Below are 17,497 nucleotides of genomic sequence, written 5' to 3' on the forward strand. Positions count from 1 at the left end.
GCGCTTCCCTCCGGGCCTCGAGCGATGCGCCTCCTCCCTCCGGGTCGAGCCGGCTACCGTGTCGCTTCCCCCGCGCGGTGTGCGGATCCGGGAGGCGGGGAGGGAACCCCGGTACTCGGTCGCCGCTCGAGGGAGTCCGGCCCCGGGGCGGGGTGTCCCTCCAGGAGAGCCCAGGGCCTGCTCGGGACGAGGCCGCCGGGCCACCACGAGGAGCCTCGTCAACCCCGCGGACGGTCCCGCGCGGGGAGCCCAGGGCCCGGAAAGGGGGGGCGGAGCGAGGGGGGAGGCTAACGGGCCCGCGAACCAACACTTCCCCCCCCCCGCAGCCGACACCGGAAGGGCTCCGATCGTTTCCGAGGCAAACGGAGAAAAACCGTCCTTCGGAGCCGGCGCTGATTGGTCAGAGGCAGTCCTGGACCTGCCTCCACATCCGGTTCCGGAGCCCTGCGCCTGCGCACTCTCGGCTGGGATCGTGCACAGCGGTGCTTGCCGCCGCCATTAACGGAGTTCGAGCGCGGAGAAGCGAAGGGAGTCCCTGGTCGGAGCCGGCGGGGCTGCGGGGCCCGGAGCCCTCGCGAGGGGAAGGCAGGTGCGGGGAGTCCCTTCCCGTCCCCCGCCCGCCCTGCGCCCCCTCCGGGCCAGGCTCGGCCTGTCATTCGTCCGCGCTGCCGGGGGGGGTGTCTCGGAGTCCTCGGGCCCGCAGGATGGAAGGGCGGCCGAGGCTCCCCCCACCGCCCTTCCTCCCCTCCTCTCTCCCCCCCGATAGTGCCCCTCCCCGCGACCCCCCCGGGGCGAGAGAGGGAGGCGTCGCTGCACTTTCGGCCCCCCGCAGGGACGGGGGGCGGGTTTGCGCCCTCCCCCTCCCCTCCCTCCCAGCTGGCTCGGGGGAAACGGGGGGGGACGGGGGTCGTCCTGAGCTGAAGTGGGACGAGGAGGCGGCGGGCTGTGAAGAAGCTCCGTGGGTGAAGCTCCGCTGGGCTGCAGGGTGACGGGTGGCCATTTTTCTTCACAATTATTCCACACTTTCATAGAATGTCGTTCATCCCCCTGCAGATGTTTTGTAGGTGAAGCCCCCGAGATGCCGCGTCTTCCCCGCAATTCTGCATGAGTTGCTTGCGCCTCCCAAGTTGCCTTAGGAGGGCAGGAAGGCGGATTGTGGAGACATGGCACTCTCGGAGAAACGGGCCCGCCTGCGCTTCTCCTCCCCGTCAGAGATGGTCTCTGCTCCCTTTCCCCAGGTTGCGTTCCTCACCATGGCGGGAGTGTTCCCTTTCCGGGGGCCTTGCCCCCCCCTGCCTACGCCCTTGACGCCGTTGCCTGACTACATGTCGGAGGAGAAATTGCAGGAGAAAGGTAACGGTTGTGGGACGCGTGTGCCTCCGACGGGAAGAGGCTTCGTCACTCGAGGTTTTTAAGAAGAGACTGGATAGCCGCTTGTCTGGAATGGTCTAGCGCAGGGATAGACAACCTTGGCTCTTTTATGACTCGTGGACCAACTCCCAGAAGTCCACCAGTCATAAAAGAGTCAAAGTTGCCTACCCCTGGTCTAGTGTCTCCTGCTCGATCAGTGGGTTGGACTAGTAGACCTCCAAGGTCCCTTCCAGCTCTGCTCCGATTCTGCTCCCACATTGGAGGTTGGGTGGGAGGGAATATCAGGGATGAATGAAGAGACTTTCACGCCGGGCTTTTTTTTTTTTTCTCCTTTCAGCCCGCAAATGGCAACAGCTGCAGGCAAAGCGCTATGCCGAGAAGAGGAAGTTTGGCTTTGTGGACGCCCAGAAGGAGGACATGCCACCTGAGCACGTGAGGAAGATCATCCGTGACCATGGAGATATGACCAATAGGAAATTCCGTCACGACAAGCGAGTGTATCTGGGGTGAGCCTTGGGGAAGATGCCACGGCCTGCTTGGACTGGGAGGTTGGGTAATTGCAGAAGCTCCTTTTCCACCAAGAAAGAGCCAGGCGGGAGGCTTGGCTGAGTTGTGCGCATATCTTCTCCATCACCTACGTTTTCATTGAGGAGATCTCTGGGTGGAGAGCGTGGGAGGCTCGCCTCTGCTTGATGCTGCCCACTAGATGTCTGAGGGGTCAGAGGTCGAGTGCTGTGGTTCAGCTTTAGTAGAAAAAAGATGCACTGCAGTTCCCGCATTGGGCATTTTGCTGATCTGGATGTGGCCTTGGCAGTGCCGGAGGAGGGAGAGAGAGGGCGTGCTAGTCGCACCGTATCAGATTCTTTTCGGGTTGTGAGCCTGAGGGGGGCTTACAGAGGGTTCCCTCGGAGCCCAGGAATCTCCTGCGGCAATGGCCAGCAGTACTTTTTCTTGACCTCTTCAGACAGGGCATCGTGATGGATGTCGGCCTTTGAGGTAGGCCAGGAAGCGGAAGCTGCAGAGACTCTAGGAGGGTGCTGTATTATTGTAGGCTACAATAACAGAACCTTGGAAGCCAGCCAGAGTTCCCTATGCCCCATCTTACCCCAAACAAGGTTGAGACAGCTTTTTTTCTCACACTTTTCCAGGACGGAGTTGTCTTTTACCATAACAGTTTCTTGCCCTCTTCCCACTTTCCGAGGCCAAATCTACATTCTGTCCCACCAGGCTAGACTGAAGGGGATTTGTAGGTCCTGGGGCTGGTTTCTTGCAGTGAAATTCCTGCATGTTTTGAGAATTGCACTCCGGTAGCTGAGCAGACTTTTCTGCCAGTCCTTCCCTGCATTGTAATGGCTGTGCTGGCCATCCAGAATCCAGCAGGGGCTAGTCTAACGCTAGGGTGGGTGTCACATGCTTCTCCCCTTTCCCTCTCCCTCCCAGGGCCCTGAAGTACATGCCTCACGCAGTTCTGAAGCTCCTGGAGAACATGCCGATGCCCTGGGAGCAGATCCGTGACGTGCCTGTCCTCTACCATATCACTGGTGCCATTTCCTTCGTGAACGAGATCCCTTGGGTGATCGAGCCGGTGTACATCGCCCAGTGGGGGTAAGGGAGTCTCCCCAGCTGGCACTTGGGGGGCAGAGGAGGTCCAGGATTGGCCCCGTACAGCGGCTGATTCTTGGAACTGGATGTATCCCAAGGTCCATGTGGATCATGATGCGACGGGAGAAGAGGGACCGGCGGCATTTCAAGCGGATGCGCTTCCCGCCCTTTGATGATGAAGAGCCCCCCCTCGACTATGCAGACAACATCCTGGACGTGGAGCCCCTGGAGGCCATCCAGCTGGAGCTGGACACGGAGGAAGACGCTCCCGTCTTGGACTGGTTCTATGACCACCAGCCCCTGAAGGACAGCCGCAAGTGCGTACCCCTACGTGTTCCCTTCCGGGGTGGGGGAGGAGTAAGAAATGGTGCCAAGTATCCCCCCCCCCACATGCCTGGCCAGAGAACTGATGGGGTTCCGGCTCCTGGACCTGAGGTGGGCAGGGCTTGAGGAGAGAGGCCATCTTCGGTCTCTGCGGTTAATGCTCTGACCTCGTGGAGGGTCCAGAAGACCTGCAGGAGTAACCCTCCCCTCCCCGGGGCCCTCGGTTCTCCCCTGTGGAATAGAGGCTTTGCAGGGAAGGGCAGTTGCCAAAGGCAGCCCCCGCTTCACCCCCAGGGATCTCACGGCCTCTTCTGGGCTGCAGGTACGTCAACGGCTCCACCTACCAGCGATGGCAGTTCACCCTCCCCATGATGTCCACCCTCTACCGCCTGGCCAACCAGCTCCTCACGGACCTCGTGGACGACAACTACTTTTACCTCTTTGACCTGAAGGCCTTTTTCACCTCCAAGGCCCTCAACATGGCCATCCCAGGGGGGCCCAAGTTTGAGCCCCTGGTTCGAGACATCAACCTGCAGTGAGCGGCAGAGATTTTGCCTTGGGGGCGTTGGGGGGAATGCATGGTGGTGGTGGGGGGTGTCTATGGGTGGGGCTCACTTGCGGAACCTCTCTGTGTGACTGTCAGAATGGGCGTGGTCAGCTGGGTTTATTGGCTTGGGAAAAAAGCCTGAAGGCTTCGGGGTTGTGTGTGTGTGTGTGTGTGTGAGAGAGAGAGACAGAGAATGTGGATCCCTTGACCTCTGCTGGGATGGGGGGGGCAGCCTGGGAGCCTCTCCGAGCAGCCCTCCCCCTGAACACAGCTCTTCCTCTTCTGGCTTCAAAGGGACGAAGACTGGAATGAGTTCAACGACATCAACAAGATCATCATCCGGCAGCCGATCCGGACGGAGTACAAGATCGCCTTCCCCTACCTCTACAACAACCTTCCCCATCACGTCCACCTCACCTGGTGAGGGAGGGGGCGGAGGGCAGGGAGAGGCGGGCTAAGAGGCTGGATGCTGCGCCCCACCAAGGGGGCCGGGCCCAGAGGCTCAGCTGGCGTTCAGCCCAGTCCGGGCTCTTTGTCCCAACGGCACCTCGTCCTCTGCAGGTATCACACCCCCAATGTGGTCTTCATCAAAACCGAGGACCCAGACCTGCCAGCTTTCTACTTCGACCCTCTCATCAACCCCATTTCACACAGACACTCGGTTAAGGTGAGGCCCTTTGGGGTTTTCTGTTCCTGCCCGGAGGGAGCCCAGAGGGTCTTCCGGGTAGAAACGAAAATACAACATACCCTAAAAGCAGCAGTTTCAGCGATATAAGAGCCACCCTGGGGGACCAAAACAAATGAATAATGGGTGGAAATTGGGGAAACGCTCGTTTTAATAAAATTCAGGAGAACGGGACCAGGGCTGTCAAAGGGAGGAAGAGGGAAGCTTCTGCCCCGTCTGACTTCCGCGCGACCGTCTGTAGGGACGCCCGAAGGGGGCAGTGGTTCTTGCCTGGCAGAGGGCCGGCCAGGGGGAGGGCTGGGCTCCCTTGGGGGCCTCTGACTGCGCCTGATCCTCCCAGAGCCAGGAGCCGCTCCCTGATGACGATGAAGAGTTTGAGCTGCCGGAGTTTGTGGAGCCCTTCCTCAAGGAGACCCCTCTTTACACGGACAACACAGCCAACGGCATCGCCCTGCTCTGGGCACCGCGGCCCTTTAACTTGCGCTCCGGCCGGACCCGGCGAGCCCTCGACATACCGCTGGTCAAGAACTGGTAAGGGTAGCTGGGGTGGCCCAGTTTGCTTCCCGAAAGCCCCCGATGGCCGCTCTGCTTCTCACCTCCTGGAGCCTTGGCCGAACCTGCGCTTGCCCTCTGGGGCTCTGCCCTCCTTCGCACAGGCAGAGAACTCAGAGCATTCTCCCCCTGGCTGACAGGTACCGGGAGCACTGTCCTGCCGGGCAGCCTGTGAAAGTGCGGGTGTCCTACCAGAAGCTCCTGAAGTACTACGTCCTGAACGCCCTCAAGCACAGGCCCCCCAAGGCGCAGAAGAAGAGGTGAGTGGGGGCCCTGGGAACTCAGTAGAGCCCCCCCCCCAGCCATTCTTGGCGCCTCCTGCTCCTTGGAAGGAGGGGGCAGCTCAGACCGGCTGGCGGGCAGAAGGGAGAGCGGGGGCCTGGTGAGACAGTGGCCCTCCCAGTGTGCCCGCCCAGCCCTCCCGTCTCCCGCCCCCAGGTACCTCTTCCGCTCCTTCAAGGCCACCAAGTTCTTCCAGTCCACCAAGCTGGACTGGGTGGAGGTGGGGCTGCAGGTCTGCCGCCAGGGCTACAACATGCTCAACCTTCTGATCCATCGCAAGAACCTCAACTACCTCCACCTGGACTACAACTTCAACCTGAAGCCTGTCAAGACCCTCACCACCAAGGTGCCTCCCCCTTCCCTTGCCCCTTAGCGGCAGCAGGGATAGGTCAGCTCCTCCCCCCCCCCGCCCTTGGCCGGGAGCTGTAGGCCCCTCACGTTTTGCACATCCCCCCCTCAATGCTGCTTTCAGGCAACTGCGCCTGGGGTAGGGCAAAGGAACACAGTGGGACTGTCCCTGCTGGACCACCCTCTCCTCCTCCTCCTCCTCCTCTGGGTTCCCCGATGCCCCCTGCTGCCCTGCTCAGGGTTTCTCCTCTCACTCGGTAGGAAAGGAAGAAGTCTCGCTTTGGCAACGCCTTCCACCTGTGCCGTGAGGTGCTGCGTCTGACCAAGCTGGTGGTGGACAGCCACGTCCAGTACAGGCTAGGAAACGTGGATGCCTTCCAGGTGGGTGGTGCCCTCTTGCTGCTGAATGCCGGGGCCCTGAGAGGCCCTGGGGCACCCTGCCAGCCCCCCTCAGCTGAACCCTGGGCTGGGCGCGTTCTCTAAGCCCTTCTGCCGCCTCTCCCCACAGCTGTCAGACGGCCTCCAGTACATCTTTGCTCACGTTGGGCAGCTGACGGGGATGTACCGGTACAAGTACAAACTCATGAGGCAGATCCGGATGTGCAAGGACCTCAAGCACCTCATTTATTATCGCTTCAACACAGTGAGTGCAGCTGAGCCACGGGGAGGTTTAGCCCCTGCTGCGACCCCAAGAGGCTCTCCCGCTTATGGGAAATAATGTTCTGTAAAAATAGTTAAGTCGCTTGACTGCAGAATCGCTAACCTGGGGGTCTCCGGAACAGCTCTGTAATTTCCAGCAGGTCAACCTGGGTTCAGGGGGGAGCCTTTTCTGACAAACGGGCACTGCAGCAGGTGAATCTCATGGGTGGGGGGCTACCGGCCCTCTCCCCCAGCCTGGGACCTGCACGTCAGGTGGGCCCATTCCGTTCCAGGCAGTCGCGAGGGCTCTTGGGCGCCAGGCCGTGTCCGGAGGTCCCCATGAAACCGACCGGGCGCTTCCTTCCCGTGTGTAGGGGCCGGTGGGGAAGGGCCCCGGCTGCGGTTTCTGGGCTGCAGGCTGGCGCGTGTGGCTCTTCTTCATGAGAGGGATTACGCCTCTGCTGGAGCGCTGGCTCGGGAACCTCCTGGCTAGGCAGTTTGAAGGTAAGCAGAGCCTCTCTGGCGGCTGCCTTTAGTCGGGCCATTCAGGCCGCCTTGAGCAGCCCCATCCTGGGGGGGGGAACGAGAGACGGTGGTCAGCAAAATGCCCCCCTTGTGGAATCCTCAAATGGCTTTGGGTTGTTTGTGAACCTGTAAGGTTTTCATCCTGGAAGGATTTCCTGTAGTTTTACTAATCCTCCAGAAGCGTCACAGGGTTAGGGTTAGCTCTGGAAACAGTTGGCTTCCAAATCCACACCTCCTCCCCAGCCAGATGCTAATAGCTCCCGGGCACCAGGTCCCATGCTCCACTGCCTCTCCTACCTGGCGTGGGTAGAGATCTGTAGCTGAGTAGCTTCACCCCAAGGTAGGGGATGGTCTCCCCCAGTGACGCTGAGCATCAGGAGAGAGAGGAGCCAAACATTTGGCATTCTCTAGTGGTGACCCCTGGGCTTGACCCCCCCCCCACTGCTCTAGATTGGAACTGGCCCCTTGGGAAAGAGGGGGACCCCTCGGGAAGATTGGCCCCACTGCCCACCTTCACTGCTGGCCCAGATGGTAGCAGAGTTGCTGGCGCTTGAAGCCATCACAAGACCAGCCAAGGCAACTTGCTGTGAATCCTGGCTGGGTAAATTTCATCCAGGACACTCTCCAGCTCTAGCCCCAAATAAATTCTGTCTCAGATGGACACGTTGGTGCCATTCTTGCCCATTTCCCTTGCTGCTTTAGTGCTGTAGTTGATCCCTTTTTTTCTCTAAAAATGCTAAAAGTCCTTCCAAATCGACCTTGAATCCTAGAAAAGCTGGGAGCTTTTCTGTTGCCCTGGGGAGGTCCAAGGAGCAATCACGCAAGGGATCTCTTTTCCATCCTTTTTCCCAGGCCGCCACTCAAAGGGGGTTGCCAAGACTGTCACCAAGCAGCGGGTAGAGTCCCACTTTGACCTGGAGCTGCGGGCAGCAGTGATGCACGATATCCTGGACATGATGCCCGAGGGGATCAAGCAGAACAAGGCCCGGACCATCCTGCAGCACCTGAGCGAAGCCTGGCGGTGCTGGAAGGCCAATATCCCTTGGAAGGCAAGTCCCCGAGGCACCCGCCCCTCCCTCCCCGTGGAGCCGGCCGTTCAGGTGGGGCAGCTTCTCCTTTTCCTCCTGTCCCACTGCAGGTCCCGGGGCTGCCAACTCCCATCGAGAACATGATCTTGCGGTACGTGAAGGCCAAAGCAGACTGGTGGACCAACACAGCGCACTACAACCGGGAGCGCATCCGCCGTGGGGCCACTGTGGACAAGACGGTCTGCAAGAAGAACTTGGGCCGCCTGACTCGCCTCTACCTGAAGGCCGAGCAGGAGAGGCAGCACAACTACCTGAAGGTGGGCAGTCCCTTGGGCCTCTCGTCGGGGGAGGCAGGCCGATGTGCCATGGGTGGCCTGGCTTTGACCCTGCCGTGGTTCGTCTGCAGGATGGTCCGTACATCACCGCAGAGGAGGCTGTGGCCGTTTACACCACCACAGTGCACTGGCTGGAGAGCCGGCGCTTCTCCCCGATCCCTTTCCCCCCCCTCTCCTACAAACACGACACCAAGCTCCTGATCTTGGCCCTGGAGAGGCTGAAAGAGGCTTACAGGTACCCTGAGGAGGGAGGGGATGTGTGGTGTGGGAGGGAGGGGATGTGTGGTGTGGGAGGGAGGGGATGTGTGACACTTAGGGGTGGGTTGCTCAGGATCACGCAACGCAGCACCCAAGCATTCGTTTGTGAAAAGGCCTTCCTGGTTTTTACCCCAACTCTCTTTCACACTGAGCTTATTGGCTGCAAGTGCATTCTTTTATGTCTGGGAGATTACGTGGCAGGAGGTCCCGCTGGCTTCACCTGCCTCCTTGCTTACCTGACTTGCTTCCCGGAGCTCTCTTTGAAGAGGTCCGAGCTGCTCTCCCAAACCACACTTCCTTCCTCCAGCGTGAAGTCTCGTCTGAACCAGTCCCAGCGGGAGGAGCTGGGCCTGATCGAGCAGGCATACGACAACCCTCACGAGGCCCTTTCACGCATCAAGCGACATTTGCTCACCCAGCGAGCCTTCAAGGAGGTGAGCCTCGGCAAGAGGACACGGTTTCTCACGCCGGGCTTCACGCCAGTGCGTGGCTGCCTGCCAGAGCCTAACGCACGAGTGCCCTGATCAGTGTTCTCCTTGGCTAGGTGGGCATCGAGTTTATGGACCTCTACAGCCACCTGGTCCCTGTTTATGACGTGGAGCCCCTGGAGAAGATTACAGACGCCTACCTGGACCAATACCTGTGGTACGAGGCAGACAAGAGACGTCTCTTCCCTCCATGGATCAAGCCAGCTGACACAGAGCCCCCTCCGCTGCTAGTCTACAAGTGGTGCCAGGGTGAGTCTGGGCGTGGGGTCTCACTGGTAAAGCCACCCCTTCCTTCCTAAGACTGGGTAGCGTAAACTGGGAGACAGTGGTGGGTTTTTGACCCTGTGGTTATGAAGGGAGGAAAGGGCCGGATGGTCCAGGCTGGGAATGTCTAGTTCCTCCAGGACAGCAGAGAAGGACGTGACCGGCCAGCCTCTGGCCCCGATTGCTGCAGGGTGCAAAGGAGGCCCTTCCCCCCCTTGCAATCTTCCAACATGCTTTCGGGGGCTTCCAGGGATTAACAACCTGCAGGACGTGTGGGAGACCAGCGAAGGGGAGTGTAACGTGATGCTCGAGTCCCGCTTTGAGAAGATGTACGAGAAGATCGACTTGACGCTGCTCAACAGGCTGCTGCGTCTCATTGTCGACCACAACATCGCCGACTACATGACAGCCAAGAACAACGTGGTCATCAATTACAAGGTAGGTTAAGTGGGCTGCTGGCCTCCCAGCTCAGGCATGACCCTGGAGGCGCCCTTGACCCTCTTCTCCTGCCCCCCCTCAGGACATGAACCACACCAACTCCTACGGGATCATCCGGGGCCTGCAGTTCGCCTCTTTCATCGTCCAGTATTATGGGCTGGTGATGGACCTGCTGGTGCTTGGCCTGCACCGGGCCAGTGAGATGGCTGGCCCCCCACAGATGCCCAATGACTTCCTCAGCTTCCAGGACCTGGCCACAGAGGTGGCCCACCCGATACGCTTGTTCTGCAGATACATTGACCGCATCCACATCTTCTTCAGGTGCCAGTCGGGAGGGTGGGGGCACTTGGCAGGGATGGCATGTCTGTTGAATTGAGACATCCCTACACACACACACACACTCTGCATATTTCCCACCAGTTGGTTGTGGGTGGACCTCGTGGGGAGGGAGCTGATGGACTTGAAGAGATGTCATAACTGTGCTCTATCTACGTTAATTCTCAGCGGCTGGTTGGGCTGCTTTGACTGTCCAGCCTGCTTGCTCTTCCATTTGGCCAGCCTGGGGGTCTCTCAGAGCAGTGGGGGTACTCCCAGGCCCCAGCCCCCTCCCCATCTCCAGGGACAGTGCATGGGGAGGGTTGACGCCTCTGGGCTGCCGTCCTGCAGGTTCAGCGCGGACGAGGCCAGGGACCTGATCCAGCGCTACCTGACTGAGCACCCGGATCCAAACAACGAGAACATTGTGGGCTACAACAACAAGAAGTGCTGGCCTCGTGATGCTCGCATGCGCCTCATGAAGCATGACGTTAACCTGTGAGTGTGTGGCTGGCGTGGTGGCTGCCCTCCTGCTGTCCCCGGGTGGGGCTGGAGGGCCAGCCCATAAACTTGGCTCTTCCCCCCGGCAGGGGCCGCGCTGTCTTCTGGGACATCAAGAACCGGCTGCCCCGCTCCGTCACCACCGTGCAGTGGGAGAACAGCTTTGTGTCTGTGTACAGCAAGGACAACCCAAACCTGCTCTTCAACATGTGCGGCTTTGAGTGTCGCATCCTGCCCAAGTGCCGGACGAGCTATGAAGAGTTCACCCACAAGGACGGCGTGTGGAACTTGCAGAACGAGGTGGGCGGCCTCCGGAAAGGGTTTTCCTTCTGGGGGGGAAGCCGGCAAAGTGTCCCCCCTCCCGCTCATTGCTCTCTGCTCTCGTAGGTGACCAAGGAACGCACCGCCCAGTGTTTCTTGCGAGTAGATGATGAGTCCATGCAGAGGTTCCACAACCGGGTCAGGCAGATCCTGATGGCCTCGGGGTCTACCACCTTCACCAAGGTAGGGAGGCCGGTTGTGGGAGAAGGCCTCGGCTCAGGCACAGGCAAGAGGGGGTGTCCGAGCTCCCGTCCCCTCTCCTCTCCCGCTGGCAGATCGTGAACAAGTGGAACACGGCCCTGATCGGCTTAATGACCTACTTCCGGGAGGCCGTGGTGAACACCCAGGAGCTGCTGGACTTGCTGGTGAAGTGTGAGAACAAGATCCAAACTCGGATCAAGATCGGCCTGAACTCCAAGATGCCCAGCCGCTTCCCGCCTGTGGTCTTCTACACCCCCAAGGAGCTTGGGGGGCTGGGCATGCTGTCCATGGGCCACGTCCTGATCCCTCAGTCCGACCTCAGGTGAGGAGGCGGCTGCTCCGTCTGCTGGTGGGGAGGGCCGGTCTCAGCCCTCGGGTTGAGCCAATCGGTCTGTTCCTCAGGTGGTCCAAGCAGACAGACGTGGGCATCACTCACTTCCGGTCCGGGATGAGCCACGAGGAGGACCAGCTGATCCCCAATCTGTACCGGTACATCCAGCCGTGGGAGAGCGAGTTCATCGACTCCCAGCGGGTGTGGGCCGAATATGCCCTCAAGCGGCAGGAGGCCATTGCTCAGAACAGGTGGGTTGTGGGGGGCGTAGGCAGACCCTCGGGCAGGGAAGAAGAGGCCCCTAGACTGGGCAGGAGGAGGGGAGAGAGGCCCACAGCAGGGAGCGTTCTGGCTGGGCGATGGTCGTGGCTGATGCTAAGGCAGGATTTGCACGCTGCCCTTAAAGTAGCTCTTGAACTCATCCGTGTTCTGGTCAGCACCGTAACGTGACGCAATCCGAATGGGCTGGCTCTGTAAATCGTGCCAGGCTCAGAAAACGTTAGCCCAGGCTAAAAGGGACCGAACTTGGTGTACCCTATGAATGGAGCCGGTGGGTCTCCCCTGGGCCTGGTGAGGCCTGTGGGGCAGATCAGGCGGCCTTTGGTTCATCCGGCCTGGCCCCTTCTCCCTGCCGCAGGCGCCTGACCCTGGAGGACCTGGAGGACTCGTGGGACAGAGGCATCCCACGCATCAACACCCTCTTCCAAAAGGACAGGCACACGCTGGCCTATGACAAGGGCTGGAGAGTCAGGACGGATTTCAAGCAGTACCAGGTTTGTGGGCTGGCCCCCTCCCAGCGTGCCCTCTCCTGATAGTGGGTGGTGTGGAAGTCATGAGGCTCCCAGGGCCGCAGAGCCTCCCAAGACCCCTTCTCTCTTCCCCCCTCCCCCCAGGTGCTGAAGCAGAACCCCTTCTGGTGGACCCATCAGCGCCACGACGGGAAGCTTTGGAACCTGAACAACTACCGCACGGACATGATCCAGGCCCTGGGAGGAGTGGAGGGCATCCTGGAGCACACGCTCTTCAAGGGCACCTACTTCCCCACCTGGGAGGGGCTCTTCTGGTGAGGAGTGCTCCATGCCAGGGCCTCTGGGGGGTGGGGGGCTGCAGGCACCTCCTGGCGTGACGCGTCCTGTTCTCCTGTCCACCCAGGGAAAAAGCCAGCGGCTTTGAGGAGTCCATGAAGTGGAAGAAGCTGACCAACGCCCAGCGCTCGGGTCTCAACCAGATCCCTAACCGAAGGTTCACCCTCTGGTGGTCTCCCACCATCAACAGGGCCAACGTGAGTCGTGCTCCCGTCCGGTGGGGCAGGGGGGTGTCCCTCGGGATCGGGCCGGCAAGGCCTCGGGGGTGTCGTTCAGTGGGAAGAGGGCTCTGGGTTGAAGCTCGATGAGGCCTCACCTCTCTCCCTTCCCCCTCCCCCCGGCAGGTGTACGTGGGCTTCCAGGTGCAGCTGGACCTGACTGGCATCTTCATGCACGGCAAGATCCCCACGCTGAAGATCTCCCTGATCCAGATCTTCCGGGCTCATCTGTGGCAGAAGATCCATGAGAGCATCGTCATGGACCTCTGCCAAGTGAGGGGGGGCCCCTTTGACTCCGGGGCGGGGGGCTCTGGGTGGCTGAGCTCCTGCACACCAGGGGCTCGGGTCCCCCTCCCCCCAGTCGCTGCCAAACACCCCCCCCTCTGCCGGTTCCAGGTGTTTGACCAGGAGCTGGACGCCTTGGAGATTGAGACTGTCCAGAAGGAGACCATCCACCCCAGGAAGTCCTACAAGATGAACTCCTCCTGCGCGGACATCCTCCTCTTTGCCTCCTACAAGTGGAACGTCTCCCGGCCCTCCCTGCTGGCCGACTCCAAGTAAGCCCCTTGGAGCTGGAGGGGGGAGACGGGGGCTCCTCCCCAGCTGCCCTGCCTGCTTCCCCTATGCTGATGGCCTCCCGCCCTTCCTCCTCCTCCCAGGGACGTGATGGACAGCACCACCACCCAGAAGTACTGGATCGACATCCAGCTGCGTTGGGGAGACTATGACTCGCACGACATCGAGCGTTACGCCCGGGCAAAGTTCCTGGACTACACGACAGACAACATGAGCATCTACCCCTCCCCCACCGGGGTCCTCATTGCCATTGACCTGGCCTACAACCTGCACAGGTGAGGAGGGGGGCAGGGATCCGGCAGACCTCGTGGATTGGCCAGAGTGGCTGCAGGACGTGGTCCTTTGGGCCTCATTTGGAAGAGGCAGGTACCGTGTGTGTGTGTCCCCGGCCCTCAGGGACTCATTCTGTTCCCCACCCTCCTCAGTGCCTACGGAAACTGGTTCCCCGGAAGCAAGCCCCTGATCCAGCAGGCCATGGCCAAGATCATGAAGGCCAACCCAGCCCTGTATGTGCTGAGGGAACGGATTCGCAAGGGGCTGCAGCTGTACTCCTCGGAGCCCACCGAGCCCTACCTGTCCTCCCAGAACTACGGGGAGCTCTTCTCCAACCAGATCATCTGGTTTGTGGACGACACCAACGTCTACAGGGTCACCATCCACAAGGTGAGGGCGAGGGGGGTCTGGGCTCCCCCCTCCCTGGCATGTGGAGGGCGGGGGGGGGTGGGCACCTTCTGACCAGCAGCTGCTCCCTTTAGACCTTTGAAGGAAACTTGACCACCAAGCCGATCAACGGGGCCATCTTCATCTTCAACCCTCGGACTGGACAGCTCTTCTTGAAGATCATCCACACTTCTGTTTGGGCTGGGCAGAAGCGCTTGGGCCAGGTGAGGTCTTGGCCCCTGTTCTCTTGGGGGGGGGAGGGAGGGAAGCCTTCTGGGCCTCGCTCATTCTGCTCGCTGCCCCCCTTGCCAGCTGGCCAAGTGGAAGACGGCAGAGGAGGTGGCAGCCCTGATCCGATCCCTGCCTGTGGAGGAGCAGCCCAAGCAGATAATCGTCACCCGGAAGGGCATGTTGGACCCTTTGGAGGTAGGCTGAGGGAGAAGGGGAGCCCCTGGGGGGCTGAGCTGCCATATTGGGGGGATGGGAGGGAGGTGGCACCACCTCCTCCTCCTCCTGCAGTTGGATCGGTGGCCATAGCCTGGAGCTCTGGACAATGAGTCCTAATCCTCACCCTCCCCTGTGTGGCCTTTTCTCCCCCGACAGGTGCACTTGCTGGACTTCCCCAACATCGTGATCAAGGGCTCAGAGCTGCAGCTGCCATTCCAGGCCTGCCTGAAGGTGGAGAAGTTTGGGGACCTCATCCTGAAGGCGACAGAACCCCAGATGGTCCTCTTCAACCTTTACGATGACTGGCTGAAGACCATCTCTTCCTACACGGTGAGCCTCCTGGCCGTTCCCACACGGGCCACGCTCGGAGGGCCTGCTGGAGATCAGCCGGCCTCTGCCCCCCTGGTGCGGGTGGGATGCCAATTGTGTTTCTCCCCCCCTCCCTCCCCCAGGCCTTTTCCCGCCTGATCCTCATCCTGCGAGCGCTGCATGTGAACAACGATCGGGCCAAAGTCATCTTGAAGCCGGACAAGACCACCATCACAGAGCCTCACCACATCTGGCCCACCTTGACTGACGAGGAGTGGATCAAAGTGGAGGTGCAGCTGAAGGACCTGATCTTGGCCGACTACGGCAAGAAGAACAAGTAGGTGGCCGCGTGGCTCTCTCGGCCTCCCCTCGTGGCACGGAGGAGGGTCCTGCCCTGCCTGCCAGGCAGCTTGAGGCCGGGGGGATCTCCGCCAGCACCCCAAAGCCCTTACAAGGGGGGGGTGCCCCGAAGGCTCTGGTCGGCCAGCCCTGACCTTCTCCTGCTTGCTCTTTGCCAGCGTGAACGTGGCTTCCTTGACCCAGTCAGAGATCCGGGACATCATTCTGGGCATGGAGATCTCGGCCCCCTCCCAGCAGCGGCAGCAGATCGCGGAGATCGAGAAGCAGACCAAGGAGCAGAGCCAGCTGACGGCCACCCAGACGCGGACGGTCAACAAGCACGGCGACGAGATCATCACCTCCACCACCAGCAACTACGAGACCCAGACCTTCTCCTCCAAGACCGAGTGGCGGGTCAGGTGGGCAGCGGAAGCCCAGAAGGAGGGAGGGAGGGCTGCCCCCCGCCCTCCTCAGGCGCCGCTTGGTGCAGGCGGTCACCCCCTTTGCTTCCTCCCCCCAGGGCCATCTCCGCGGCCAACCTGCACCTGCGCACCAACCACATCTACGTTTCCTCGGACGATATCAAGGAGACCGGCTACACCTACATCCTGCCCAAGAACGTCCTGAAGAAGTTCATCTGCATCTCCGACTTGCGAGCTCAGGTGCCCCCCCCCGCCCTCCCCCACCAGGCCTCCTTGACCCCTCCCCTGGGACACCCAGGGGCTCTCTCCCCTCTTGCTGCCTTGGTTTACCCACCAGGGATCAGTTTTAGCTCGAGAGTCTCGCTCGCTCGTCTCTTCTCTGCTGCATCGGGTTCTCGACTTGAGCGGGTCCTTGAAAAGGGGGGGGGGACAAAGCCAAAACGGCCACTGGCCTTTGCCAGAGCCTCTTTGACCGATCTGTGCCTGAGGGTGCCACAAAGAGCGCCTGCACTCTCTGCAGGCACCAGCCCAGACACTTGTCCCTTCACACATCCCAGGAGTTCAGCCGAGTTCCTGGCCTGCCTCCCTCTCCCTCCCTCTTTGCCAGGACCCTCGGCTGAAAGTGGCCAGGTGACCTGGCCTCTCTGTCCCCACAGATTGCAGGGTACCTCTATGGGGTGAGTCCCCCAGACAACCCCCAGGTGAAGGAGATCCGATGTATTGTGATGGTGCCTCAGTGGGGAACCCACCAGACGGTCCACTTGCCTGGCCAGCTGCCCCAGCATGAGTACCTCAAGGTAAGCAACCTCTTTGGGGTGCCCCAGGTGTGTGTGGGGGGGGGGGTCGCAGGGGTCTTTTGTTTCTCCAGAGGAGGCAGTTGGGCGCTTCCATCTTGCTGCAAGTGCCCCGTGGGGGGAGGGGAGCAGGGAGCAGGGCCTCCGTGCTCTTCACCCTGCTTGACCCGCGGCTTCTCCCCCAAACACAGGAAATGGAGCCCCTGGGGTGGATTCACACCCAGCCCAACGAGTCTCCCCAGCTCTCCCCACAGGACGTCACCACCCACGCCAAAGTCATGGCCGAGAACCCCTCCTGGGACGGGGAGAAGACCATCATCATCACCTGCAGGTGAGTCCGGGCGCTCGCTCGTCTCCTGGGGGGGCAGGAGAGTAGCCCCAGAGGCAATCGCCCCCCCCCTTTGTTGACTGGCTCCTCCTCCCGCAGCTTCACTCCGGGCTCCTGCACCCTGACGGCCTACAAGCTGACCCCCAGCGGCTACGAGTGGGGCCGGCAGAACACGGACAAGGGCAACAACCCCAAGGGCTACCTGCCCTCCCACTACGAGCGGGTGCAGATGCTGCTCTCGGACCGCTTCCTGGGCTTCTTCATGGTGCCGGCCCAGGCCTCCTGGAACTACAACTTCATGGGTGAGTGGAAAGACGGTGTGTGTGTGTGTGTGTGTGTGTGTGTGTGTGTGTGTGTCCAGAGCCTGCCCCCCGCGGGTCCTGGGTGTCGCAACCTGCCTGGTGGGGGGCAAGGACTGGCAGGAGCGGCATAAGGAGCAGCAGGGGCGCTGCCTCCGTTGGCCCCCCTGCTCACGAGGTGGGAGGGCGTGTGGGGCTGCCCCTTGAGGGAGTCCCTGGCCGTTCAGGCTCTGGAGCAGGATCCTCCTTCCTTGCAGGCGTCCGGCACGACCCCAACATGAAGTATGAGCTGCAGTTGGCGAACCCGAAGGAGTTTTACCACGAGGTCCATCGCCCCTCCCACTTCCTCAACTTTGCCCTCCTGCAGGAGGGGGAGGTCTACTCAGCGGACCGGGAGGACCTCTACTCCTAGCCTGGCCCCCCCACCTCCTGCTGACCCCCCTCCCCGCCCGATCTCGTTGGGCTCCTGCGAAGTGTTTCTGTTTAGTGTCAGTGTCCAAGTGGCGTTTCAGTTGTTTAATAAAATTTTGTATACTGTAAAGGTGTGTCTTTTGTGGAACCTCTCTGCTGCTCACCCCCCCCCCACAACACTCAGCTCAGTTTTGAGGGAGGGTAAAAAAGGGGCAATAGAAGGGGACAACAGAATGAGATGGCTGGATGGAGTC

The 17,497-nt window shown here is 60.9% G+C and overlaps 1 protein-coding gene across 2 annotated transcripts; it reads left to right on the forward strand.

Annotated features, from left to right (window-relative positions):
- Window positions 1-435: 435 nt before the first annotated feature.
- PRPF8 (pre-mRNA processing factor 8) lies at window positions 436-17,373 on the forward strand. Of its 2 annotated transcripts, none has more exons than XM_039368223.1 (43): window positions 436-589; window positions 1,239-1,353; window positions 1,709-1,877; window positions 2,812-2,976; window positions 3,072-3,290; window positions 3,620-3,832; window positions 4,139-4,264; window positions 4,406-4,511; window positions 4,870-5,060; window positions 5,222-5,341; window positions 5,520-5,709; window positions 5,973-6,092; window positions 6,220-6,354; window positions 6,725-6,854; window positions 7,728-7,924; window positions 8,014-8,220; window positions 8,310-8,473; window positions 8,804-8,930; window positions 9,041-9,233; window positions 9,499-9,686; window positions 9,769-10,007; window positions 10,353-10,499; window positions 10,592-10,802; window positions 10,890-11,006; window positions 11,099-11,346; window positions 11,427-11,606; window positions 11,993-12,128; window positions 12,249-12,418; window positions 12,508-12,637; window positions 12,785-12,931; window positions 13,055-13,215; window positions 13,318-13,509; window positions 13,660-13,897; window positions 13,990-14,118; window positions 14,207-14,320; window positions 14,498-14,671; window positions 14,794-14,987; window positions 15,169-15,408; window positions 15,510-15,651; window positions 16,068-16,208; window positions 16,397-16,536; window positions 16,633-16,835; window positions 17,090-17,373. In XM_039368223.1, exons 2-43 carry the CDS (start codon window positions 1,254-1,256, stop codon window positions 17,242-17,244), a joined length of 7,008 nt encoding a protein of 2,335 aa, XP_039224157.1. In that variant the 5' UTR covers window positions 436-589; window positions 1,239-1,253; the 3' UTR covers window positions 17,245-17,373. The 2 variants fall into 2 exon arrangements, with proteins under 2 accessions (XP_039224157.1, XP_039224158.1); XM_039368224.1 differs by having other exon boundaries at window positions 440-585.
- Window positions 17,374-17,497: the final 124 nt, after the last annotated feature.

The sequence above is a fragment of the Crotalus tigris genome, unplaced genomic scaffold, assembly GCF_016545835.1.
Source record: "Crotalus tigris isolate CLP2741 ecotype Arizona unplaced genomic scaffold, ASM1654583v1 scf7180000020724.653033, whole genome shotgun sequence".
Classification (NCBI taxonomy): domain Eukaryota; kingdom Metazoa; phylum Chordata; class Lepidosauria; order Squamata; family Viperidae; genus Crotalus; species Crotalus tigris.